At 47.8% G+C, this 27106-nt stretch overlaps 1 protein-coding gene across 4 annotated transcripts in view; it reads left to right on the forward strand.

Moving 5' to 3' along the window:
- The window catches only part of ADAM15 (ADAM metallopeptidase domain 15), a 97252-nt gene that overhangs the window by 36179 nt on the left and 33967 nt on the right, over positions 1–27106 (forward strand). For all 4 annotated transcript variants that reach the window (XR_011023892.1, XM_068252518.1, XM_068252519.1 and 1 more), the window contains exons 4-10: positions 4124–4202; positions 7465–7541; positions 9670–9907; positions 12572–12637; positions 14246–14317; positions 19692–19855; positions 23232–23316. Coding sequence is in view for 3 of the 4 variants with exons in the window: in XM_068252518.1 (XP_068108619.1) it covers positions 4124–4202; positions 7465–7541; positions 9670–9907; positions 12572–12637; positions 14246–14317; positions 19692–19855; positions 23232–23316 (781 nt within the window). In the remaining variant the exon portion in view is untranslated. The remainder of the gene's footprint in view (positions 1–4123; positions 4203–7464; positions 7542–9669; positions 9908–12571; positions 12638–14245; positions 14318–19691; positions 19856–23231; positions 23317–27106) is intronic.

Consider the following 27106-nt stretch of genomic DNA (forward strand, 5'->3'; position numbering starts at 1 on the left):
CAGTAGAGGAATTAGAGTGGAGGAATGAAGAGGAATGAAGGGATTGGGTTTACAGTAAAGGGATAGAGGGGATTGGTATTCAGTAGGGGTTTGGAGGGGTTTGGTTGCATTCGAGGGACGGAGGACAGAGGAGTTGTGTTAGTAGAGGGAAAGGAGGTATCCAGGTATAATAGAGGATTGTTGAGGATTGGGTTGCAGTACAGGGACATAGAAGATTGGGTTACAGTAAAGCGATGGAGAAGATTGGGGTACAGTAGAGGGACAATGGTTCAGTGTACAGCAGAGATATGGAGGTGATTGGGGTTCAGTAGAGGGACAAAGTGGATTGGGGTACAATAGAGAAGGGGATTGTGCTTCCATATAGATAATTGGAGGGCATCTGGCTGCAATAGAGAGGCAGAGAGGATCGGGTAAAGTAAAGTGATATGCAGGTTGGTGGTGCAATAGAGGGACAGATCTGATTTGAGGTAATTTTTGAGTAGACTTTAGAGGGGCGGGGGGAGATACAGTTGCAGGACATTGAAGACTGTGACACAGTTAGGCTCTGTTCCCACTTGTAGCCTTATCACATGCAGCCAGCGGGAGCAGACAGTGTAGTGTCCTCTCCTTTGGTCCGGCTGTAGCCCGGGGGCAGATGTGTTAACCCTATAGGCTATATGTGGTTACCCATCCGCCTGCCCGGGATTATTGCGGACTGCACTAAACTGCATTCCGCTTATTGCAACGAATCCCACAGATTGCAGCGGGACGAGCTGTTCACTGTCCGTGTAGCGATGAGCAAAGAACAGACAAAAAAATGGCCGTTGTCCGCTCTAGTGGGAACACAGCCTTAAGGGGCAGAGGAATTGGGAGTCCAAAAGAAGAGCAGAAAGGATTAGAGTACAATGCAGGTAGAGTAGAGGGCTGGGGACAGTAGAGGATCAGAAGTATTGGCTTACAGAAAAGGTAAAAAAACAAAACTTAGATTTGTTCATGTGATTTTTCTCTAACATCTTGCTGCAGATGAGAAGGGCAGAGGGCGTGATATTTGCCAATATGATGCAGTTACGGCCCATCTCCTTGGGGTAGGAGGGCATGTACCAAGGTGTCGTGTTTGTCCTTGCTGGCACAGGATATTTTTTTCTTATATATTTTCATGTTGCAGGGTGACATGGGTGCATTCTTCTCCTGTGTTGGTACATACTCCTGTTTCTTCTTGCTGTGGTATGACATGGGCACCTATACTGGTACTGGCATATAATGTGCAGTCTCTGCCCGTCTAGTTGGCACAGGCAGTTCCTCAGGCGCGGGAGGTATGAGCGATGGCTATCGGAGGTGCTGAGATGGCCAGGCAGAGCGAGGCCGGGCAGGATGGGAGGTTTCCGCACACAATGAAGGGTGTTGGAGAAAAGAAATATTTTATTTACAAAGCTGTGCGGAAAGTTCATAGAATTTCCTCTCGCCCTTTGAGGAGATATGATGAGGGGGGGAAGGGGTGTGTGAGGAATTCAGGCGGGGAGGGGGAGAGGGGGGTGGTCACTGGGGAATTCTATGGGAAATAGATGCAGTGAGACCCCACAGAGACCCCTGTCCACAGGAACTGCACACATCAAACTAAAGAAACACTGGAAGCAGACTATGGAGAGGCCTGAGGATCCCACCAAACACATGCCTGAGGGGAAACGTCCATGTGAATGACTGCTCACCAGGACTTTCATAGAAGGACTCCACTGAAAACTCAGCCATTAGCCACCATCTACGTCACAGCTTTATATGAGTTACAAAATACTATTTTTCAGCATCTGAAGTTATTCTGCAAAATTACATTAACCCTTAGTTCACCCTCTCTGATTTTTTTATTATTGTCAGTAAAGGTGGATAGGGGTCCATGCCGTTTACTCACAGTTTTTACGTTTGATGAAGCTATTCCAGAAATATTCCCTTTAGAAAGTCAATCACATGACCCAGAGATCTGGGCACTAAGTGATGGTCAGTGGGATGCTAATCATTCTGAATTGATTCTCTAGATTGTAAGCCTTTGGGCAGGGTCCTCCTCCTTTGTGTCCTATATGATCATGCACCTCCATTACTGTGCACCTATGCTCTGCATTTGAGTGAACTCGACTTGCCTAATCTCCATGCTCCCCTCCAGTGACTGACTAAGCATTACTTTGTACTAATACTGTGCTGTGTGATCTGGTTTTTTTTTCTTGTATTCCTGTATTGCCTTATTGCTGTATGTCACCCCTAAATATTGTCTGTAACCTAAACTAATGTCCAGCGCTGCGTAATATGTTGGCGCTTTATAAGTACATTAAATAAATAAATGCAAATTTTAGTGATAATTGTATGTTTGTGCAGTTGTAATGTACAGGGACATCTCATCTAATTCAATTTAGACCAGACTTTCTGAAATAACTGCATTATTTACATATAAATATCTAATATCTGGAGATACCTTTGGATCAATTGAGCCAGACTATGACTTTGGTGGGGATAACAGACTATGACTTTGGTGGGGATAACAGACTATGACTATGGTGGGGGTATTAGACTATGACTATGGTGGGGGCTGGAGGAAGACCAAGGTACGTCCAAATTTCGTTTTTAGATAGCGGTCAGAGTCCCTTTAAATTCTTCTAGGAATGGACATGACCTGTGTCGGGGCAGCATCACAGAAGGCTCTGTCTCCAAAGGTTTTGGGGGTGATTAAATTATTATATCCTTTTGATTTAAGATTGTGGGGGGTGTGGTGCAGTTGCAATAAGTCCTTCAGGTATCCAGGGCCCAAATTGCCTTATTGACATTCAAATCCTTGCACTATTTTAAACAGAATTATCCATTTTATTAGTAGCCAGTGGAGTGAGCGAAGGGTTGATGTGATGTGGCAATGGTAGGGTTGGCCAGTTTACAGTCTTGCAGCAGCAGCAGCAACTAGCTACAAGGCGGTACAGGTCCTTGTTTGGAAGGCCTGCATAGAGGGCATTACAATAGTCCAGCCGTGATGTGATGAAGGCATGAACTAGGGTTGGGAGATCTGCTGGAGGAATGAGGTGTTTAATCCTTGCAATATTCCTTAGATGAAAGAAGGAAGTTTTCACAACAGCTGAGATTTGATTCCTGAAGCTTAATTCCCAATCAATCAGTACACCCAGGCTGCACACAAAGTCTGAGTTGTTCAGGTTTGAGATCGCTATCATTAGCGGTGCTGGCTCAGAGCTGCTTTTCTGTCAAGCGCTGACCTCCGATAGCAAGCATTTAGTTTCAGCCACTATGGTAGGGATAACGGAATATGACTATTGTGGGTTATCGGTCTATGACTGTGTTAGGGGTATCAGGCTATGACTATGGTGAGGGTATTATGACTACAGAGGGGATATTGACTACAACTGTGGAGGCGATATTGGACTATGCCTGGGGGGGTGGTTGGGGATTGGGATATGACTATGGTGGGGATATTGAACTATGACTATGGTAAGAGACATTACCTAGTAAGCCCCTCTAATGGACTGTTAGAAACATGAGCTGTTCAGTGTACTTTGTAAAAGCTTGTGTAAATTAAATATCAGCACAATATAAATGCATGATAAGAATAACCACCTCACTAGTAAGGGTAGGTGTCACTCTGGTATTTATTGCTTGGAGGCAAAAGCAAAGCCTGGAGGTCCGTTGCATTATCAGTCAGGGCCAATATTACGTGACTTTAAGACTGAGGCAATGCCTTGGGTTGTTTGTTTTTCCCATTATAATGTACTGTATCTACATGTCTCTCTTCCAGTGGCGTAGCTAAGGAGCTGTGGGCCCCGGTGCAAGTTTGACAATGGGGCCCCCCAAAGCACTCTATACATAACAATTGATACGGCGCACCAAAACCTGCCAATGGCAACTACAGTGTCAGAGGTGCAAGAAAAGCATGGGAAACAGTTTCTTAAGGATTACCAGTATTCAAAGTATCTATAGAAGTCCTTATTATGGGCACAGGACCAATAGAGAGCAAATACTGTAGTTGGGGGAGGGCCCTTCGGGGCCCCTCTGGCCCAAGGGCCCCGATGCGGTCGCTACCTCTGCAACCCCTATTGCTACGCCCCCCACTAGAGATGTCGATAGTTAATGATTATGAATTTTTTGCTCCCATCTTTTTCAGACACCTGACTCCAGACTTTCACACGTTAACCTATTACCTTCCAGACGGGACTCGTGTGACCGATAAAAGCTCCCAACCGGTAAGATGGAATCCTGCTTACAGCTCTCTAGTGGTCAGAATTCATATTGCTTCTCTATGTGTACCAAAACGCATGGAGGAGCATGTGATTAGCCTTGTCAGCTGGTAGATTTCTAAGGCTGTGATTAGCTGGTCCTAATCATGTCCTAAAGCAGGAAGGGATCACCACAGATCAGCTGATCAAAGTGAGCTCGTTCTTCTCCATGAGTTGTGGTGCGCTCAAGCAACACTAATCAGACACTACACTGCATCACATTACAATGATCTTCTCTCACTGTGTCTGTTAATGCTTCTTTATGCCTATTTGATCATTGTTGGCCATAGGCCAGGTTGAGGAGGCCTTTATTATCAGAAGGGACAGACATAACTGTGTCCTGCAGGTTGTTCTAGACTATCTAGAGCACCTTTTCACCTGAAAGTGAATGGGAACCGCACTTTTAAAAAAATGAAGCAAATACTTACCTAAGGAGAGAGGGAAGGCTCTGGGTCGTATAGAGCCTTCCGTCTCCTCTCTCGGTGCCCTCTATCCTGTGCTGGCTCCCCCTCGTTTCAATCCCCCGCCGAAAGGGTATTAGGAAGACTTCGGGAGCCGTGTCCTCCTGAAGACGTGTGGCTCCATACTGCACAGGCGTGAGCGTGCTTGCTCAGGCGCAGTACAGGGCCGCCCTTCTTCAGGAGCACTGGGGCTCCCTGAAGACTTCTGAAGCCTCCTTCGGCCGGGTAAAGCAGTATTTGACTAATTTAGTCAAATACTGCTACCGGGCGAGCCAGCACTGGAACGAGGGGACCAGGAGAGGAGCCGGAAGGCTCTATAGGACCCAGAGCCTTCCCTCTCCTTGGGTAAGTATCTGTCTCATATTTTTAAATGCAGTTCCCATTCACTTTAACCTTTTTGGATGGGGGCTCTGGCCCATTAAGGAACAGAGCCTTTTTCCCACCAGTTTTCTTCTGTGATCACCGTGATTGGCTCACAGGGTCAAGAGACAATGAAGTTGTCTCCCAGCCGGAACACTGAGCTCAGCTGTCATTGGACAGCTGAGTTTAGCGGTGACTGAGTTCAGATAGCGGCAGGAGTGTGCAGAGTGTGAAGTCTATGTCCTGGCAGAGATATAAGGCTGCAAATGGTGTAGATTTCAGTCAGTTGGGTCTGGAAGAGGTTAAAGTAAACCTGAGAAGGGGAACAAGTTCTATTTTACTTACCTGGGGCTTCTTCCAGTCCCCCTCCCCTTAGCCTTACAGGTTTCTCGGTTTCCTTCTGGTCTGTCCCGCTGTTTCCATATCCAAGATTGCCCATCGAGGGCTACTGCGCATGTGTGGCCCCAGCCTCATGCCTTCTCCCGTCTGGTCACGATGGTGAGCTTTTGGGAGGGTGGGGGCACAGCGTAGTAGATCAGAAGGAAACCAAAAATGGTGCCTGTAAATTTGGGCGCTGTGTGAAGAGGAAAAACTGCTCACCCTGCTACTTCAAATTTCCCGGCAGTGTTCATTACTATTCCCCCTCCAGGCCGCCATGGACTTTCGGAAAGATGCAATTTTGATGCTAGATGTTGCTGGTGGCCAAATTGCACTGTTTGTTTTTGTCATTTGGGCTTCGTCATTTGCCGGCACCCAAATTACCCTCTGAGCACCGCTATATCTGTAATTCACATTACAGCCTGTGGCGGCACCCAGATGACCGGCGCACTTTTTGCCTGCCTCGAACCGAGGGATCAGTAAGGGTTGGCAGAAACCCCAGGAAAGTAAAACAGAACTTGTTCCCCTGTCTCAGATACACTTTAAAATACCTAAAAAGGGCTACAAACAGTAACAGCCTGAGATTCCAATCGTTCTCCACTCTATCCAAAATAAAGCTTTGGCTGGAGTTGCACTTAAAATTTCAACTCCTTTATTTTTATATTGATTAGTGAAGTGTGCCTTCAGGAAGAGATGGAAGAAGTTTTGAACTTGTGTAGAACTAGCTATTAGGCCCGTTCTATTAACAGTGCTAGGTGCCTCCCCCCTACTGGAATACTATGCATGTGCAGGATAGCCATCACTACCGCATGACAGGTGATGGTTCCTCTCTGCTCTATAACTGAACAGAGAGGGATGACCCTGATGAAAAGTGGAAGAGCGGATTTGTCTCCGCAGTCATTTCAGGCATTTTATTATTATTGATTTATAAAGGGCCAACATATTCCGTGGCGCTGTACAAAGTCGGAAAACAAACAAGGGATGCATAATGATAAAGACAAATGATATACAACAAATATGGACACTGGTACAAAATACAGAGCTGACAAATGTAACCTGATGAATAAAATGGATAACAGAGTGCAAGCTATGAAATGAACAACCAATTCCAAGACACAAAAGGGTGAGAGAGGCGTACACTGTTAGAATCAGGGTAGTTTGCGTAAAAAATCCAGATATTGCTTGTTTACCTTGTTTACCATCTTCCAGCAATAGAAATCTTGTTTAACCACTTTGGGAACGGGATGTAAAATTAAGGTTTTCCCCATTATAGATGGCCAGGCATCGGTATCCCCTGTATAGATAGGTGTCCTAAGTATAGGTAGCAGGCATTACTCACCTTCCCAGGTCCAGCGAGGAGCACTTCTCCCCGCCATCCACCCTCACGCTGCCGCTAAGTTCCATGTCCCGGCTTGATGACGTTATCAAGCCGGGACCCGACACTAGATGCAGTGCAAGGCTGGATGCAGGGCGGAGGCAGAACGACAATCACCGGAGGAACATCAGGAGAGGTGAGCGGATCCACTTCTTCCGCCACCGCCTAGTGATTACTACGATCGGCGGTGAACGTGGTGATCATATGATCAGGAGCCAATCACCGTGGCTCCTGCTCAGTGAGGAGAGATGTCAGCTGTCATATGACAGCTGAATCTCCCCATTCGGCTATGCGCAGCGGGACCAAGGAACATTACAGTGTAGTCCATTCAGCAGCACAGGATGTAACTGTAAAGTCCTTGGTCCCAAAGGGGTTAACATCAATCGTACCACCACAGCCACTAGCTTTGTACTGCCCATTGCAATACAAAGGTACGCAGACATCTCTCACATACTTCCTTCTGTCCAATGAGTGCTTGTGTTCAGATTGCTAAAACTTCAGCATATGTATCTGCACATATGATTACACCTCTCCTCTGCTCTCATTGTTTTAAGCTTAGTGGCTCCCAGTAGCAAATATTCCAGCTGTCATCCAGTTGTGAAATCCTAGGTCTGCTGGTATTCCCATAATGTTGTGTGACTTCCTGTTATTACAGGTGAACTGTTATTATCAGGGACAACTGGAAGGAGGCCGTGGGCCCTGGAGCAGCTTCAGTCTGTGCTCTGGACTCAGGTAAAGACATTAAGGTGGTACATATCGGGGTGCAGAGCAGATGCTGTACACAGCATGCCGTGTTAATAATCCCATATGATGATATAACAGACAGTAATAAACTGACACAGTCCGTGCAGTGTAAATGTGTAACTGGTGACTATCCACACCTCAGCCAGGACATCTGCTGAGCACATGTTATATAACACTGACCTGTTTCCTGGTTTATGAGGATCATGATGCGCACCAGTGAGCATAGCAGCAAGGTGTGTCCAGCACACTCCCAGACTCCGCTGTGTGTACACTGTGTGTGACAGCCTGCCTGTGCACGTTCTCATTGTGAGCAGGTTACAGGCATGCGCAGCACGCTGCTAGCCAATTCTTTTGTTTGCTGTACTGGTGCTGTTGTAGTGAGGACTGTCCATGTTTTCCAGTGCTGTTGTCTATTTTGTCACTTTATTAAAGGACAACTGCAGTGAGAAGAATATGGAGGCTGCCATAATTATTTCCTGTTACCGGTTGTTTGGCAGCCCTGCTGATCTATGTGGCTGCAGTAGTGTCTGAATCCCACCACACACAAGCATGCAGCTAATGATTTCAAACATGTGATCTGCTGCATGCTGTTCAGGGCCTATGGATAAAAGTATTAGAGGCAGAGGATCAGCAGGGCAGCCAGGCAACTGGTATTGCTTAAAGGTAATGGGAATCCATGCTTTAGTAAAAAGGCTCGGGTCCTAATGAACCTTCCCTCTCCTCTCCCGGTGCGCTGCCCCCCCCCCCCCCCGTTCCAATCCCCCGCTGCGGGGATTTTGGGAGCCGAGTCATTCCCAAGACAGGCAGCTCCACACTGCGTATGCTCGAGTGCATCATAGAGGGCGCTCACGCGTGCGCAGTGTAGAACGGCCCGACTTCGGGAGCACTCGGGCTCCCGAAGCATTTCAGAAGCCTCCCTTCGGCGGGGGTATAGCGGTATTTGACTGAAACGGCAGAATACCGCTACGGGGGAGCCAGGACAACAGCGGGCATAGGGAGAGGAGAGGGAGTGCTCTATGGGACCCAGAGCCTCCCTCTCCTTAGGTGAGTATCTGACTTTTTTTTATTACAGTATGGATTCCCATTCACTTTAAAAGGGAATAATTATGTCAGGATCCATATCCCTCTTGCTTCAGCTGTCCTTTAAGGGGAGGTGAATGGTAGCCTTCAGGTAGGACTGCTGGTAGAGTTCCAACTTCTTAAAGTGTACCTGAAATCTAGAAAAAAAATTACATACCTGTGGTCCTGTCGCTCTGTTCTGCACCTTCCAGCCCCCTTCAGGCTGATCGTCGTCCTCTCAGGCCCCCTGGATCTTGCGCTAGGAGGCCCGGTATTTCAGCCAGTTAGTGCAGTTGGCGCATGCGCGCTCCCTTATTGTGGTCCTGTTGCTGGGAGCGTCCTGCACCTGCGCAGAACGCCCTCGGTGACTGGGGTGCGATAGGGGCTGTGTGGCTGAGCAGTCCCCCCCCCCCCCCGACTGGCTGAATTACCGGCCTACCTAGAGGAGGATCAAATTATTTTCTTTCTAGATGTTAGGTTTTCTTTACGGTGCCCAAACATCTAGATTAGATAATAAAAAAAAAAACCCTTACAATATATTGAATTGTATGTGTAGTACGGATAATGAATAGACCATTAGTAGCAAAGAAAAGAGTCTCATATTTTTTTTTAGTTATATAGCTTTCTTTTATTGCATCATACTGTTGCAGTTTTAAACCACACTCTTTTAAGCTATAAAACAGAGCAGAGCTAATGGACCCTTTGAACTCCCCTGCAGTAAATCGTTATCTCAAACTGTCTCTCACTGTTCCTTGGCTGTGCGTTAGAAAACAGGACTGTATTCGACCCAGTGGGTAGAATAGCTCAGAGAAGCTTTTTTGCATAGATAACTGATTTTTTTTTTAACTCTTCCTGTACTGGAAAACAATCTGAGACTGTTCTTGGCTACTAATGTTCTATTTCTTAGCTGTACAATGCATTATATCATACGTTTATTTTCGCCTTTGGTTTTCTTCAAGAAGGCAAAATCACATTTAGCATGTGTTATAATACTAGGCAGAAGTGTTGGAATTGGTTTATATTGTGATGACATTTCTATGTACGATGAATGTTACAGGGGTTCAGTGATTTTGTCAGAGGGGCAGCAGTTCAGCATTGAGCCAGTCCCTGGAGGCGGGTCCCTCAGACACATACTACAGCCAGTCCAGAGTCATCAGAACCGGACATGTGAGACGCAGGATGCAGCCCGCAGCGCTTTCACCAATTACAAGATCGGGAGGACACTACTGAGTATGGAAACCTCCCGATCAGAGAGCGAGGCCCTCCCACACCTGGCCGACAGCCCCCCGGAGCAGGTAAGAATCGCGGCACGCTCACTGCCTATAGGATATGTGAATTTACAGAACAGACATCGCTGTAGTGAGATTAAACTGTACCTTCTGCCTTCCATGTATCCAGCAACCGCAGTCTGTAGCATCATGTGGCCATGTGCATCATGTGAGCCCCCATCAGATGCTGTATTTGGACTTTGTCTCTTTATGCAAGCAACAAGAAGCTGCAATCAGAGAACTGACGATACTAAGAGAAGCCCTTATGCCGGGTATACACAAAGCAATTTCCCGTCAAATCGATAATTTGTGACATGTCTGATCTGCTCCTGACCCGGTACGGGATCGATTTTCAGATCACTACTGCACAAAATCACACCTGACGGAATATTGCTGTGTGTGTACCAGGCATAAGGCTATGTACACATGACACGCTATATAAGAGTGACTGAAAAAGGTCAGTTGAAGGACAGATTTTGCTGTATCGGGCGAAAAATTCTTGTGAACAATGTAGCCAAGCGGTCAGTGACCGATATTGGGCATTTTGTCCAATCCAACCTGCAGTTCAACTCAGACACCTGGTGGACAGATATCGTGCAGTTGGCCAAGGTGTGTACAATGTAATTCAAACAACATTGTTGTACAGCATGCGAGCATGTCGATTGAAGCCTTCCCTCCGTTTGCGCACGCAGTATTTAAATAGCACAGTCGTTGCTCAACGTCATTTGAAAGACTCATTATCTTTGTCAGTGGTAAAGTTGTTTGCACGACATTGATCTTTTGTTTGTGGCCATTTTAGTACAGTGTGTGTACAGACCTTAAAGTGAACCAGAGATGAAAATAAACTAATGAGATAAACCACTGGATCTATCCTTCTACTCCTAAAAATGACTCTCTTAGCTATCTCAATGTTTTATGTATAAACATTTACAAAGTAGATTTAATGTTTCATTGTCTTTGCTCATTTGCAGTGTCACAAGAATCCCAGAGTGAAAATACATGAACTATTGACCTTTTTATCTTTTCTTCTCACAGTAAAAAGCCCAGGTATCTGCTTAGGAAAGGGTTTTATGCTGGGTACGCACCATACAATTTTCTGGCAGATTTACCTGCCAGATCGATTATTTCAAACATGTCCGATCTGAATTGCGATCGATTTTTTTTTTTTTTTTATCGATTTCCATAGACGTGAACGGAAATCGATCAGAAAATCTTTCGAAATTCAGATCGGACTTGTTTGAAATAATCAATTTGGCAGGTAAATCTGCCAAAAAATTGTATGGTGTGTACCTAGCATAATAGCTGTAATTTGTTATCAGTGAGCCGACTGGGTCCTGACTGGAGAAAAACTGTCAGTTCCATAGCTAATTATAAACTCTTTCAGGCAGGGAAAAAAAAAAAAAAGGAGCACAGTACACGTGTCTGTATGCTTGCCACCGGGACTGCTCAAATCCGGATCCGGAAGACCTCCGGATAGTTCTATCCGGATATCTCCCAGTTACCTGTGCGGGAAGGGGGGGGGGGGGGTGTCAATCTTACTTGTCTGACGTCTTCTTCACTCCGTCAATCTTACTTGTCTGACGTCTTCTTCACTCCTGGCGCCTCCCACGATGCAGTCCAATCGGCGGCCACATGATTACAAACACTTCCTCCTTCCGGGTTGAAGGAGGAAGTGTTTCTAAACACGTGACGCACGTGGAGCTCATTGTGGGAGGCGCCGAGGGACGGACCGAAAGACGTCAGACAGGTACAGGTTTACTGGGAGATATCCGTATAGCAACTATTTGGGTATCTCCCGGATCCGGATTTGAGCAGCCCTACTTGCTACTGTGTATACAAATGTGTATTTCATCATGTCATGTCCTCTCTGGTACACTTTAACTCATAGGTCTCAGACTAATTTTTGCATTTTATACTTCATGTTTGCGACTCCGTGTTGCAGTTTTTATGAGCGCTGGTTATACAGCTTTATGTGAAGGGTCATGACTTGTGCTAATCTATAGCAAACAAAAGAATGAACAGCTTTATCTCTGGGCAGAGCTCAAAACTCAAGGTGGCCAAACATCTAGCAATCTTGGCAGCCGATCAACCAAGAGACAGATCTCTCTCTGATCGAATCTGGTCGCCATAAACTGCAGGCTGATTCCCGGTCGATTTCAGCATGAAAACTTTTGGGAATTGGCCTTGGGACCCCACCTCGCCGCCTCCACATTTGCACCCTTACATGGCTTCCGGTGCTATAGCACGTGGGCCCCAAATTTGGAAATACAGCGCGGACACTCGGGGAACAGAGTGACAGGTAAAGTATACCTGCACGGGCATCCGGTGGGGGACATAAAACGTAAGGGGGGCACAGCGGCCGCGGGTTTTCCTTGCGTTCGTCAGCGATTATCACACGCCTTTACCACCGCGCATCCGATGGAGCATGTCAGCCCAAGACTTTCCAGCTTATCTGATCGATAAATGCGAGCAATTTTGGCTCAAAATTGGTAGAATTGTCGATCGGGAATTCTCTTGGTGGCAACAATTTTCATCAGAATTGATAATTGGCAAATCTGAGTTTCGATCAGCTGCTGAGTCTACAGATGTATGCCCGCCTTTAGAGTACAGAATCTCCCCAGTATAATGACCTTTGTAGTTCTGACCCGTATACCTGAATGAAGCCCTTTTCTGCACTGTTTTCCTTCCCAGGCTTGGACAGATGTAGTCAGTGAGATGAAGTATGTGGAGCTGGTGATGGTGGCAGATAATAGTGAGGTGAGTACAATCATAATGCTGCTTGTGTCACATAATGGCAGTGGCTTGTATTCATGTCTTGATTACTGTAATACCTGACTCTGGCCTACCGAATAATCCAGCTGCTCATCCACCTCTCTTCTCTCTCCTCTGTGCCAAGCTGTTTATTAGCTGCCAGTAGACCAGAAGATCTGCTTGAAACTCTTAAAAATATTACCTACGAAGCTCTCTGTGATCTTTCTCCCCTATATATTTTCTCTCTAGTGCCCGGATACTACCCCAACTGCAACCTCTGCTCTGTGTATAACCTCCCTCTGTGCTCCTCTGGAATCACCTCTGTGCATTCACATATACATGATTTCTCACAAGCCTCTCTCCTCTTTTGGAATTCCTTTCCAAAACATATTTGTCACTCTCTAGCCCTTGAAACCTTTAAAGAGAACCTGAGACGAGAAGCTTCTCAGGTTCCATACTTACCTGGGGCCGCTCAGTCTCTCACAGTCTCCCCAGGTGGTGGCTCCTGTCCCCTGCTGGATGGCCACAAGCTTGGCTGAGCCACGCTTCATTGCAGATGCTCGGCCACGCCCGCTCCCCCGTCTAGCTGGGATCTTTCTGCGTTTGCGTGCCAGGTGCGCATTCGTGGCCGAACCGCACATGCATGACGAAGCGCGACTCTGCCAAGCTTTCAGGCCATCCAGAGGGGGACAGGAGCCACCCGGGGAGGTGGTGTGGGACTGTGCGGCCTTAAGGCTTTAAAGGGACACTGTAGGGGGGTCCGGAGAAAATGAGTTGAACTTACCCGGGGCTTCTAATGGTCCCCCGCAGATGTCCTGTGCCCGCGCAGCCATTCACCGATGCTCCGGCCCCGCCTCCGGTTCACTTCTGGAATTTCAAACTTTAAAGTCTGAAAACCAATGCGCCTGTGTTGCCGTGTCCTCACACCCGCTGATGTCACCAGGAGTGTACTGCGCAGGCCCAGTATGGTCTGTGCCTGCGCAATACGCTCCTGGTGACATCAGCGGGAATGTGGACATGGCAACGCAGGCACAGTGGTTTTCTGACTTTAAAGTCTGAAATTCCAGAAGTGAACCAGAGGCGGGGCCGGAGCATCGGTGAGTGGCTGCGCGGGCACAGGACGTCTGCGGGGGACCATTAGAAGCCCCGGGTAAGTTCAACTCATTTTCTCCCGACCCCCCTACAGTATTCCTTTAAGGAAGCCCCAGGTAAGTATGGAACGGGAGACGCTTCTCATGTCAGGTACACTTTAAACGCACCCTTTCTCAGCCATACCCTTTCAGCATCTGGTCAAGCTCTGCTTTTTGCTGTATGTAATCTATAAACACACCGTCTCTGATTACACATTTTGTGTATTGCTCCACCTTCTGTCTCCTCCTCTTTTCTTTAGATTGTAAGCTTGCAAGGACAGGGTGCTCTCCCTTTTTGTTTCTTGTAACTAGCTGTACAATTTATTCACAATACATTGGCCTCTGTAACACGTATGTTGTCTACTAACTCCGTGTTATGTGCTAGTGTCCGTATTTTATATACACGTTTCTCTCGCACTCTGTACAGGGCCATGTGAGATGATGCCACTCTATAAATTATTAACGCCCTCTTCATTCTTTGCAGTACAAGTTGCATCACAGGGACTTGAACATTCTCCACACCAGGATGCTGGAAATCGCCAACAAGATGGACTCTGTGAGTGACATAAATGGGTTTTTTCCAGAGGCGTATCTAGAGGGATACAGGCATGGCTCGTGCCATGGGCGCCATGCCTGCTCCTGTACTGCACCACCATGCCTGCCCTTGTGCTGCGCCCCATGCCTGCTCCTGTACTGCACCACCATGCCTGCCCTTGTGCTGCGCCCCATGCCTGCTCCTGTACTGCACCACCATGCCTGCCCTTGTGCTGCGCCCCATGCCTGCTCCTGTACTGCACCACCATGCCTGCTCCTGTACTGCACCACCATGCCTGCCCTTGTGCTGCGCCCCATGCCTGCTCCTGTACTGCACCACCATGCCTGCTCCTGTACTGCACCACCATGCCTGCCCTTGTGCTGCGCCCCATGCCTCCCCATCACTTAGACCTCAGATCGAATTAATTCTGTTATCCGAGGAACATGGCTACTTAACTTATATATGCCACACTTGGCTTAGTGTTAGCAAAGAGAACAGAGAGGGAATAAGATTACATATTACCAGAAAAGTACCTTCAGCAACATTCTAAGCCCAAAAAACACAGGCAACCATTACACATGTACGCGAGAAAGGATGCTGTTTTTAGAGAGGAAGAGGGCTCCGACCAGAGGGGGCGCAATTTCAGTGTTTGCCATACGCTCTATATTACCAAGATACGTCCCTGTTTATTTCTACTGTAGTGGCGCATCACAAAGCGCATGTCAAAGCTTCATCCATCTTCCTGCAGAGAGGATATATGGGTTCCATTGTTTCCACTGCATACAATCTGGGTGGTTCTAGGGCACCATAACTTCACTTTGTACAGGGTGGTCATCCCTTCTTTTATTAAAGCAAAAATACACTTATGAGATAATAAATTGTGTGTGTAGCACAGCTAAGAAATTGAACATTAGTAGGAAAGAAAAGAGTCTCATATTGTTTTCCACTAGGGAGAGTTCAAAAACTTCAGTTGCACTCTATATAATAGAGCTTCACTGAGCTCATCGACCCACTGGATCGCATATAGCCCTGTTTCCTAAATAGCTTAAAGAGGACCTGAGGCGGTTCCTTGGGGCAGATGGGACACAGAGGCATGTTACCTGCAACATGACCTGCCTCTGTGAACCTCCAACCTCCCCCCCCCCCCCCCCCGGAAATTAGCGACAACATTTGGTCGCCATCTCAGAGGAATTGCCTGCTTAAACCTCCCACTAGGGGCGTTCCTGCAGGCTTTCCAGAGCTGCCATTGTGCAGGTCTCTCTCCCTGGCTACGCCCCCTGCCACTCCCCCGCCTCCCTGCACGCTGCTGTGAGAAAGATATCTCTCTTCTTCCAGTGTGGTGACCCAGAGGTCAAGAAAGTGCGGCGGTTTTGGCAGCTACCTGATCCGCCCAGATTTTACTGTGCGAAGGTTCATAGGGTCATTTGTTTAAAAACGGGCTCTAGGTCTTTTTTTTGCTGACGCCGTCAGTCACTGCGCATGCGCGCACCCACCTGCCGCGCAAACGCAATCGCCCACCCACCTCGCTCCCTGGTCCCGTCCAGCTGTTCGTTACTGCCCATGCACAGTAACAAAATAACAGGGACGCTGCATAACTGCTGGACGCAGCGACACAGGGTAATTATTAGGGGTGGGACGACGAATCCGGCGAATCCACGAATCCCTCGAATATTAGGAAATATTCGAGATTCGTGGATTCGAATCCCGACGCCATTTTCCACTATACGAATCCGCCGAATCCCGACGCCGCATCGCCGCGCATCCGCCGCTCGCACTCGTCCTCCTCCGACCCCCCCCCCCGCGCCTCTTCCGCTCGCCCCCCCCCCCCCCGCCCGCATCCACTCACCTATCCATAGCGGAGCGCAGAGCGGCAGACCTCTCGCCGACTTCCTGGTTCCCCCTAGTGACCGGCTCTTACAATGACGTCATTAGTAAGAGCCGGTCCGGCCACTAGAGGGAACAGGGAAGTAATGAAGAGGTCTGCCGCTCTGCGCTCCACGGGAAAGGTGAGTAGATTTTGCAGGGGTGAGCGGAGGAGGCACGGGGGACGGAGGGGGCCGTGGGGGGGTTGGCGGGGGAGGGGGGTTCTATCTACCTACCTACCTACCTACCTACCTACCACTATCCCTACCTACCTACAGGCCGCTATACCTACCTACCTACAGGCCCCTATACCTACCTAAAGGCCCCCTATACGCACCTACCTGCCTACCTAAAGGCCCCTATACCTACCTAAAGGCCCCTATACCTACCTAAAGGCCCCTATACCTACCCACCTACCTACCTACCTAATGGCCCCTATACCTACCTACCTACAGGCCTCAATACCTACCCACCTACCTACAGGCCCCCTATACATACCTACCTACCTAAAGGCACCTATACCTACCTACCTACCGGACACTATACCTACCTACAGGCCACTATACCTACCTATCTACCTACCTATCTACCTACCTACCGGCCACTATCCTTACCTACCTACAGGCTGCTATACCTACCTACCTACCTACCTACCTACCGGCTGCTATACCTACCTACCTACCTACCTACAGGCCACTATACCTACCTACCTACCTACCGGCCACTATCCTTACCTACCTACAGGCTGCTATACCTACCTACCTTCCTACCTACAGGCCGCTATACCCACCTACCTAAAGGCCCCCTATACGTACCTACCTACCTACCTAAAGGCCCCTATACCTACCTACCTACCTAAAGGCCCCTATACCTACCTGCAGGCCACTATACCTACCTACAGGCCTCAATACCTACCTACCTACCTACCTACAGGCCCCCTATACGTACCTACCTACCTAAAGGCACCTATACCTGCCTACCTACATACTTACCTATACTTAAGGCCCTATACCCTGCTACCTATACTGAAGGTCCCTTTACCTACCTACCTACCTACACTGAAGGCACATGTACCTTACTACCTATACTGAAGGCCCCTATACCTAGCTACCTACCTATACTGAAGGCACATATACCCTGCTACCCATACTGAAGGCACATATACCCTGCTACCTATACTGAAGGCCCCTATACCTAGTTACCTACCAATACTGAAAGCACATGTACCGTGCTATCTATACTGAAGGCCCCTATACCTTGCTACCGATACTGAAGGCACATGTACCCTGCTACCTATACTGAAGGCCCATGTACCCTGCTACCTATACTGAAGGCCCATATACCCTGCTACCTATACTGAAGGCCCATATACCCTGCTACCTATACTGAAGGCCCATATACCCTGCTACCTATACTGAAGGCCCATATACCCTGCTACCTATACTGAAGGCCCATATACCCTGCTACCTATACTGAAGGCCCATATACCCTGCTACCTATACTGAAGGCCCATATACCCTGCTACCTATACTGAAGGCCCATATACCCTGCTACCTATACTGAAGGCCCATATACCCTGCTACCTATACTGAAGGCCCATATACCCTGCTACCTATACTGAAGGCCCATATACCCTGCTACCTATACTGAAGGCCCATAAACCCTGCTACCTATACTGAAGGCCCCTATACCCTGCTACCTATACTGAAGGCCCATATACCCTGCTACCTATACTGAAGGCCCATATACCCTGCTACCTATACTGAAGGCCCATATACCCTGCTACCTATACTGAAGGCCCATATACCCTGCTACCTATACTGAAGGCCCATATACCCTGCTACCTATACTGAAGGCCCATATACCCTGCTACCTATACTGAAGGCCCATATACCCTGCTACCTATACTGAAGGCCCATATACCCTGCTACCTATACTGAAGGCCCATATACCCTGCTACCTATACTGAAGGCCCATATACCCTGCTACCTATACTGAAGGCCCATATACCCTGCTACCTATACTGAAGGCCCATATACCCTGCTACCTATACTGAAGGCCCATATACCCTGCTACCTATACTGAAGGCCCATATACCCTGCTACCTATACTGAAGGCCCATATACCCTGCTACCTATACTGAAGGCCCATAAACCCTGCTACCTATACTGAAGGCCCCTATACCCTGCTACCTATACTGAAGGCCCCTATACCCTGCTACCTATACTGAAGGCCCCTATACCCTGCTACCTATACTGAAGGCCCCTATACCCTGCTACCTATACTGAAGGCCCCAATACCCTGCTACCTATACTGAAGGCCCCTATACCCTGCTACCTATACTGAAGGCCCCTATACCCTGCTACCTATACTGAAGGCCCATATACCCTGCTACCTATACTGAAGGCCCATATACCCTGCTACCTATACTGAAGGCCCATAAACCCTGCTACCTATACTGAAGGCCCCTATACCTTGCTACCTATACTGAAAGCTACCAATATTGAAGGCACCCATACCTAGCTAGCTATACTGAAGGCACCTTTACCTCGCTACCTATGCCTGGGTACCTATACTGCGGGCAACTATACCACGGATCGCACAATTTTTATGTGCAGGATTCGTTAGATTCGGGATTCGAAAGGTTCGAGATATTCGAGAACCTTTTTAGATCCGGATTCGGATTCGAAGAAATTGTGGATTCGTCCCATCCCTAGTAATTATTATAAAGGATATATAGATGGATGGATGGATGGATGGATAGATATAGATATATAGTGGTTTGCAAAAGTATTTGGCCCCCTTGAAGTTCTCCACATTTTGTCACATTACTGCTACAAACCTGAATCAATTTTATTGGAATTCCACGTGAAAGATCAATACAAAGTGGTGAATGAGAAGTGGAACGAAAATCATACATGATTCCAAACATTTTTTACAAATCAATAACTGCAAAGTGGGGTGTGCATAATTATGCTCTTTTTCTTCTCCTAGAAACTCTGCTGTCATATCTAGCTTGCTTTGTAAACAAATGTGAGCACAGCATATTTCAGCAGCTTCTGCAGAGGGGGGAGGTGTATTTTCTCTGTCTCATGTCACACTGAACTACCCTCAGCCAATCAGTGAGGAGCAGGAATGTGGTAGGGAAGATAACAAGCTTCCATCTCCCTGGCATTGTACCAAATAGAGCCAAGGTGACTGAGATGAGGTTTATTACAGCAGAAACATTTATGATTATATTGGAATGCAGGGTCAGTCTGTAGACGACATAATAAACACAGAGATGTGGGGTAAATGGAATTTGATTTTGTGGCTGACAATCCCGCTTTAATTGATGGCCCTACAGGGTATGTTGAATCACTGTAATTCAGACCAGGGTGGATTTTCTGCTCCCCTCATTCATGAATACATATCGATGTGTGGCATTCTGCTGAGCTCTGTAGATCTCCGCGGTGTGGCACCTCTCTGGTGTCCATATTTTGAAGGAACTGTCTTCTTCTTACCAGTTATTAGCCTATGTCTCCCCCTACAGTTTTACAGAGTGCTGAACATCCGGATTGTGCTGGTCGGGGTGGAGGTTTGGAGTCAGAAGGACAAGATTGTGGTGAGCTCAGACCCTGCGGAGACGCTGAACCGCTTCCTGGCGTGGAGAGAGAAGGCATCTCTACCACGTCACGACAACGCTCATCTGCTCACGTGAGTAACGGCAACTAGGATAAGAAGTTCCAAAGAAGAACTTTCCCTCCAAACATTTGGGAGCTATGGTCTAGGGCTAAGTTAAAGGGACACTTAAGTCAAACAAAAAAAAAAGAGTTTTACTCACCTGGGGCTTCCAATAGCCCCCTGCAGCTGTCCGGTACCCTCGCCATCTCCCTCCGATCCTCCTGGCCCCGCCGGCAGCCACTTCCTGTTTCGGTGACAGGAGCTGACAGGCTGGGGACGCGAGTGATTCTTCGCGTTCCTGGCCACAATAGCTCCATCTATGCTGCTATAGCATATATCATATAGCAGCATAGAGGGTGCTAATGTGTCTGGGAACGTGAAGAATCACTCGCGTCCCCAGCCTGTCAGCTCCTGTCACCGAAACAGGAAGTGGCTGCCGGCGGGGCCAGGAGGATCGGAGGGAGATGGCGAGGGTACCGGACAGCTGCAGGGGGCTATTGGAAGCCCCAGGTGAGTAAAACTCATTTTTTTTGTTTGACTTAAGTGTCCCTTTAAGCCAACTAACTTATCTGTATGTTTTTGGGATGTGTGAGGAAACCAAAGTGCCCAGAAGAAACCCACGCTGACATGGGGAAAAAATATGAACTCTGTGTATATAATGCCCTGGCTGGGATTATATCCCGGGACTGCAAGGGTAGAGTGCTTTCTGCTACGCCAATGTGCTGCCCAGCTCACAATGTGGTTCTATCGATTACAGGATTCGGTGAGCAAAAGCAATAGGAGAAAGTTAATTTGTAAATCAAACAACAAGGCACCACATCAAATTCAATACATCAAACGTATATTTCGTCATCCTGGATCATCGTGAAATGTCTAATTGAGAACACCCTAATGAATGCAATTTGATTGAAAGAACACCTCTAGGCGTTTGTTTATATGAAATAATACACAGCTGATACTGAAGAGTAGCATCATATACTGTATTATTTCACTTAACCCTTTAGCAGCCAATTTATTTAGAGGCTGGCTAGTGCTCCAGACCAATTTATTTTAGCAATTTGTTTTCTTATTTGTTACATTTCCTTGCTACTAATCAGTATTTCTGTAATGTGTATTTATGGCCGCTTGTCACTAGGGGGCAATGTGAGACAATAACAGGATGGCTATATGGGCACATAAATGGCAGATGAAATTCAATGTTGAAAAATGTAAAGTCATGCATTTTGGTCGTACCAATGGTCTAGCACCATACAAAATAAACGGGATACAGTTGGGGACATCAAACTTGATCATCGACAACAAGTTAAATAATCGTACTCAATGCCAAGCCGCTGCAGCTAAAGCTAACAAAATTTTGGGATGCATTAAAAGGGAAATAAAAACTCGAGATGCTAGCATAATATTGCCCCTGTTTAACTCTCTAGTAAGGCCACATCTGGAATATGGAATTCAGTTCTGGGCACCACTTTACAAAAAAGATATTGCAGTTTTAGAGCAGGTGCAGAGACGAGCAACAAAATTGATGCGTGGGATGGAAGGTCTCGCTTACCAAGAAAGGTTAGATAAACTGCGTTTATTTAGTCTAGAGAAAAGACGCCTTAGAGGAGATCTAATTAACATGTATAAATACATCAGAGGGCAATATAATAGCTTGGCGGATGAGCTTTTTGTACCTAGGCCTTCTCAAAGGACTAGAGGACATGATCTGCGTATGGAGTAAAAACGTTTTTAGCCATTTATTTAGGAAAGGGTTCTTTACAGTAAGAGTGATTAAGATGTGGAATGCATTGCCACAGGAAGTCGTTATGGCAAACTCTATACCTGCATTTAAAGGGGGCTTAGATGCTTTCCTTGCGTTGAAAGACATCCATGGCTACAATTACTAGGTAATGCCTAATGATGTTGATCCAGGGATTTTATCTGATTGCCATCTGGAGTCGGGAAGGAATTTTTCCCTTTTGGGGCTAATTGGACCATGCCTTGTAAGGGTTTTTTCGCCTTCCTCTGGATCAACAGGGATATGTGAGGGAGCAGGCTGGTGTTGTACTTTGTACTGGTTGAATTCGATGGACGTATGTTTTTTTTTTCAACCAAAAGAACTATGTAACTATGTAACACAGGACTTCTGCTTTCAGTTTCTGTTTTCTTCTAGTAGAAAGAGATCAAAGCATTCCAAGAATTTACAGCACAAGTTCAGCAGAGGTCAAAAGCAGTGCGCTTATCTCAAACGAGATAACCCTATTGAAGCTGCTAATAAGTTCATTCCAAATGCATACACAATGCCTATAACTATCCTCAACAAGCATTTAAGTTTAAACTGAACTTGACCACATATTTCTCATGGACATACAGTATGTTGTTGCATCACTACCATAACAAAATACGAAACTGATATCTGCATATTAGATCATTATCTATTAATATGTACCTTCTTTTATCATCTACCATATACAGAAAAATATACACTGTATATACTCAAGTCTAGAAATTTTGGTCTGATTCACTTCATATAAGTGTAGGTGTCAACTTATACACGAGTCACAGCAACACTGAGCACACTGAGTAATGTGTGTACTATTAGTGACATTCCCATTTGCAGAAATGTACCCTGTAGTAAGTGATACTTTGAGGAAAGGAAATGCCAACAAAACACAGGTCTGAAAGTCCTGGCCACAACAAGGAAAGGGGGGGGGGGGGGGATACTGGGCTGCATAATAGTGAAGAATTGCAGCACTTGGGGGCAGTGGCGTAGCTAAGGAGCTGTGGCCCCCGATGCAAGTTTTACAATGCCCCCCCCCCCCCCCCCCCCCGCAAGCACTCTATACGTAACAATTGATACGGCACACTAAAACCTGCCAATGGCAACTACAGTGTCAAAGGTGCAAAAAGGGGATGGGAAACAGTTTGTTAATAATTGCTACTATTCAGAGCATCTATAGAAGTGATTATTATGAGCACAGGACTAATAGAGAGCTAATAGTGTAGTTGAGGGAGGGCCCTTTGGGGCCTCTCCGGCCCAAGGGCCCCGATGCGGTCGCAACCCCTATTGCTACGCCCCTGCTTGGGGGCCTGGAGGAGGCATTGGCTGCACTTAAGGGACGGAAGGAGTTAATGGCTGCAATACTGTATGCAGTGCAGTCATTAACTCCTCCTGGTCCCCAAGTGCAGCTATTAACTTTCCTGATAGACTTCTACTAGAGTCAATAAAAAATTCTAGCTTAAGGGGGTTGAATATTGGAGTCGACTTATACACGAGGTCGTCTTGTGTTCGAGTATATACGGGTATAGGAAGATGTCCAGGAGCTTTTACTTCCTATTCTTGAATGTCAGAAATGTTGAGTATTTTTGGATTATAACAATAAAAAGCATGCGGACACTATGAAACCTTCACTGCTGTGTTTGTTTTTAGGGGTGTGACGTTTAACGGCTCGGCGGTTGGGATGGCAACCATGAACTCCATCTGTACGGCTGATCGCTCTGGTGGGGTGAATATGGTGAGTGGCAGAGTCTGTCTCAGATGTGAGCTCTACCACAGGACAGCAGTCATAGGTGAAAAACTCCAGAGCAGTCGAGATTGGTTAACGAGAATTCAAATAATTCCAGCTTGTATGCAAATTTCATGCAAATTGTTTAAGCTTGGACTTGAGCCAATTACAACTAATAAGCGGGGTATGGACGCTGCCATATTTAATTTGTTTTAACAATACCAAGTGCCTGGCTATCCTGCTGATCTTCTGGTTAGCCAATTAACTTAGCTGTGTTTTTGGGATGTAGAAGGAAACCCGGAGTGCCCAGGAGAAACCCACACAGACACGGAAAACATACAAACTACTTGCAGATAGTGCACTGGCTGGGATTTGAACCGAGGACCCAGTGCTGAGTGCTATCCTCTGTCAATGTGCTGCCCATGCAGATCAGATGTTTCTGAAAAAAACATGTCAAGATTTTTAGCTGCATGCTTGTTTCAGGTGTGTGATTCAGACACTACTGCAGCCAAAGAGATCAGCAGGGCTGCCAGGCAACTGGTATTGATTAAAAGGAAATAAATATGGCAGCCTTGACATGTCTCGCTTCAGGTTCCCTGTAAACAAGAGGTTACAACTGCTGTGGAACTATTATTATTGGTTTTAGCAGTCAAATTGTTTACAATTTTCCTTCTGCAAGCAAAAGATGGGAGGAGAGAGTGTATTGGTAATTCTGAGCAACAAACTCAAAGAAGTTCATTTGAGGTTTCCTTTTCTGGAGCTGTGGAGCCATCTACTGGCAGACAGATGAAATCATTCCGTCTGTTTGTGATTCTTTGGCTCCCTCATGTGGAGAAGATAAACTTCTTTTCCTAGCAATCAATAGTGATTGCTGCAAATGGCTTCAGCCAGTTTGTCCTCTGACTGTAAACTCTTTACACCAGTGTTGCCAACTCATCCCTTTAATTACTGACACATCTAAGTTATACAGGTTCTGGGGCTATTTGCTTATAATCAGTGCCTTAACTGCATCTACCTAGCCACAAAACCTGTATAATTCATGTGTCAGTAATTAAAGAGATGGGTTGGCAACACTGCTTTACACTCCTGTCCCCCTTTGTGATTGGAGTGGAGAATGTGACATACCTGTTGATATGGATGTACAGTTCTTCTCATTAAAGTGAATCTGAAGCGAAAATAAAAAGACAAAAACAGATACTTGCCTAATGAGAGAGAAGTCTCCAGGACCAATAGAGCCTTACCGTTCTCCACACAGTGCCCCCGCGGGCTCCTCCATACGGTGCCCTTATTCCCTCGCGGGCTCCTCCATACGGTGCCCTTATTCCCCCGCGGGCTCCTCCATACAGTGCCCTTATTCCCCCGCGGGCTCCTCCATACGGTGCCCTTATTCCCCCGCGGGCTCCTCCATACGGTGATCTTATTCCCCCGCGGGCTCCTCCATACGGTGCCCTTATTCCCCTGCGGGCTCCTCCATACGGTGCCCTTATTACCCCGCGGGCTCCTCCATACGGTGCCCTTATTCCCCCGCGGGCTCCTCCATACGGTGCCCTTATTCCCCCGCGGGCTCCTCCATACGGTGCCCTTATTCCCCCGCGGGCTCCTCCATACGGTGCCCTTATTCCCCCGCGGGCTCCTCCATACGGTGCCCTTATTCCCCCGCGGGCTCCTCCATACGGTGCCCTTATTCCCCCGCGGGCTCCTCCATACGGTGCCCTTATTCCCCCGCGGGCTCCTCCATACGGTGCCCTTATTCCCCCGCGGGCTCCTCCATACGGTGCCCTTATTCCCCCGCGGGCTCCTCCATACGGTGCCCTTATTCCCCCGCGGGCTCCTCCATACGGTGCCCTTATTCCCTCGCGGGCTCCTCCATACGGTGCCCTTATTCCCCCGCGGGCTCCTCCATACGGTGCGCTTATTCCCCCGCGGGCTCCTCCATACGGTGCCCTTATTCCCCCGCAGGCTCCTCCATACGGTGCCCTTATTCCCCCGCGGGCTCCTCCATACAGTGCCCTTATTCCCCCGCGGGCTCCTCCATACAGTGCCCCGCGGGCTCCTCCATACGGTGATCTTATTCCCCCGCGGGCTCCTCCATACGGTGATCTTATTCCCCCGCGGGCTCCTCCATACGGTGCCCTTATTCCCCCGCGGGCTCCTCCATACGGTGCCCTTATTCCCCCGCGGGCTCCTCCATACGGTGCCCTTATTCCCCCGCGGGCTCCTCCATACGGTGCCCTTATTCCCCCGCGGGCTCCTCCATACGGTGCCCTTATTCCCCCGCGGGCTCCTCCATACGGTGCCCTTATTCCCCCGCGGGCTCCTCCATACGGTGCCCTTATTCCCCCGCGGGCTCCTCCATACGGTGCCCTTATTCCCCCGCGGGCTCCTCCATACGGTGCCCTTATTCCCCCGCGGGCTCCTCCATACGGTGCCCTTATTCCCCCGCGGGCTCCTCCATACGGTGCCCTTATTCCCCCGCGGGCTCCTCCATACGGTGCCCTTATTCCCCTGCGGGCTCCTCCATACGGTGCCCTTATTCCCCCCGCGGGCTCCTCCATACGGTGCCCTTATTCCCCCCGCGGGCTCCTCCATACTGTGCCCTTATTCCCCCGCGGGCTCCTCCATACAGTGCCCTTATTCCCCCGCGGGCTCCTCCATACGTGCCCTTATTCCCCCGCGGGCTCCTCCATACGGTGCCCTTATTCCCCCGCGGGCTCCTCCATTAGCAGTCTATGACCAATCTGTCGTAGACGGCGCTCTTCTGCTTGGCTTCCGAAGATGGGCTGCTCCATGCTGCGCAAGCGCAGTACTGAGCCGCCAGGTCTTCAGGAGCCTGAGTACTTCTGAAGATTTCTGAAGTCTCCCGTGGTGGGAGATTGAAACGGAGGAGCCTGCGGGGGAACGAGGACACAGTGAGGAGAACGGGGAGGCTCTATAGGGCCCAGGGCCTTCCCTCTCTTTAGGTGAGTATCTGTTTTTTTATTTTTTACTTCAGACTTTCTTTAAAGGAGTAAAGGAAATTAGACAAAATGAGCTCTACTCACCTGGGGCTTTCTCCAGCCCTTTGTAGCCCAGTAGTGTCCCAGTAGTTGTGTGCCTGCGCAGTAAGCCGCGTACAACATGGGCTTGATTGACAGCTGCAGTTTGCGCAGGCGCAGTGAGAACGACCTCGGGGTCGGCCTCCGCACTGTGCATGGATACCGGGACGGCGGAGCAGAGCGGTCGGCGTGGGACAGTCGGCTGCAAAGGGCTGGAGAAAGCCCCAGGTGAGTAAAGTTAATTTTGTCTAATTTCCCTGATAACTCCTTTAACCTCCCCAGCGTTATGGACAGAAATGTCCGTTCAAAAAAACATGCTGTGAACAGTATAAACATGCATACACATCAATACTCCACTGCACTGTATACTAGACCCTTGCTTGACACATTTTGGCAAGTTACAGGGAAAAAAAAGTTTTAAAAATAAATTTTATCACTGTTTGCACAGAAATCCTGGGGAAATTGAACGCTGGGGAGGATACCTGAAGTCACATGATGAGATAGACATGTGTATGTACAGTGCCTAGCACACAAACAGCTAGGCTGTGTTCCTTTTTTCTTTCTCTGCCTGAAAAAGTTAAATATCAGATATGCAAGTGGCTGACTCAGTCCTGACTCAGTCAGGAAGTGACTACATTGTGACCCTCACTGATAAGAAATTCCCCTTTTTACCTCTTTCTTGCTCTCAGAAGCCATTTGCTGATAGGAAAGTGTTTTATAGTTGGAATTTCTTATCAGTGAGGGTCACACTGTAGCCACTTCCT

The sequence above is a fragment of the Hyperolius riggenbachi genome, chromosome 9 (assembly GCF_040937935.1).
Source record: "Hyperolius riggenbachi isolate aHypRig1 chromosome 9, aHypRig1.pri, whole genome shotgun sequence".
NCBI classification, from domain to species: Eukaryota; Metazoa; Chordata; class Amphibia; order Anura; family Hyperoliidae; genus Hyperolius; species Hyperolius riggenbachi.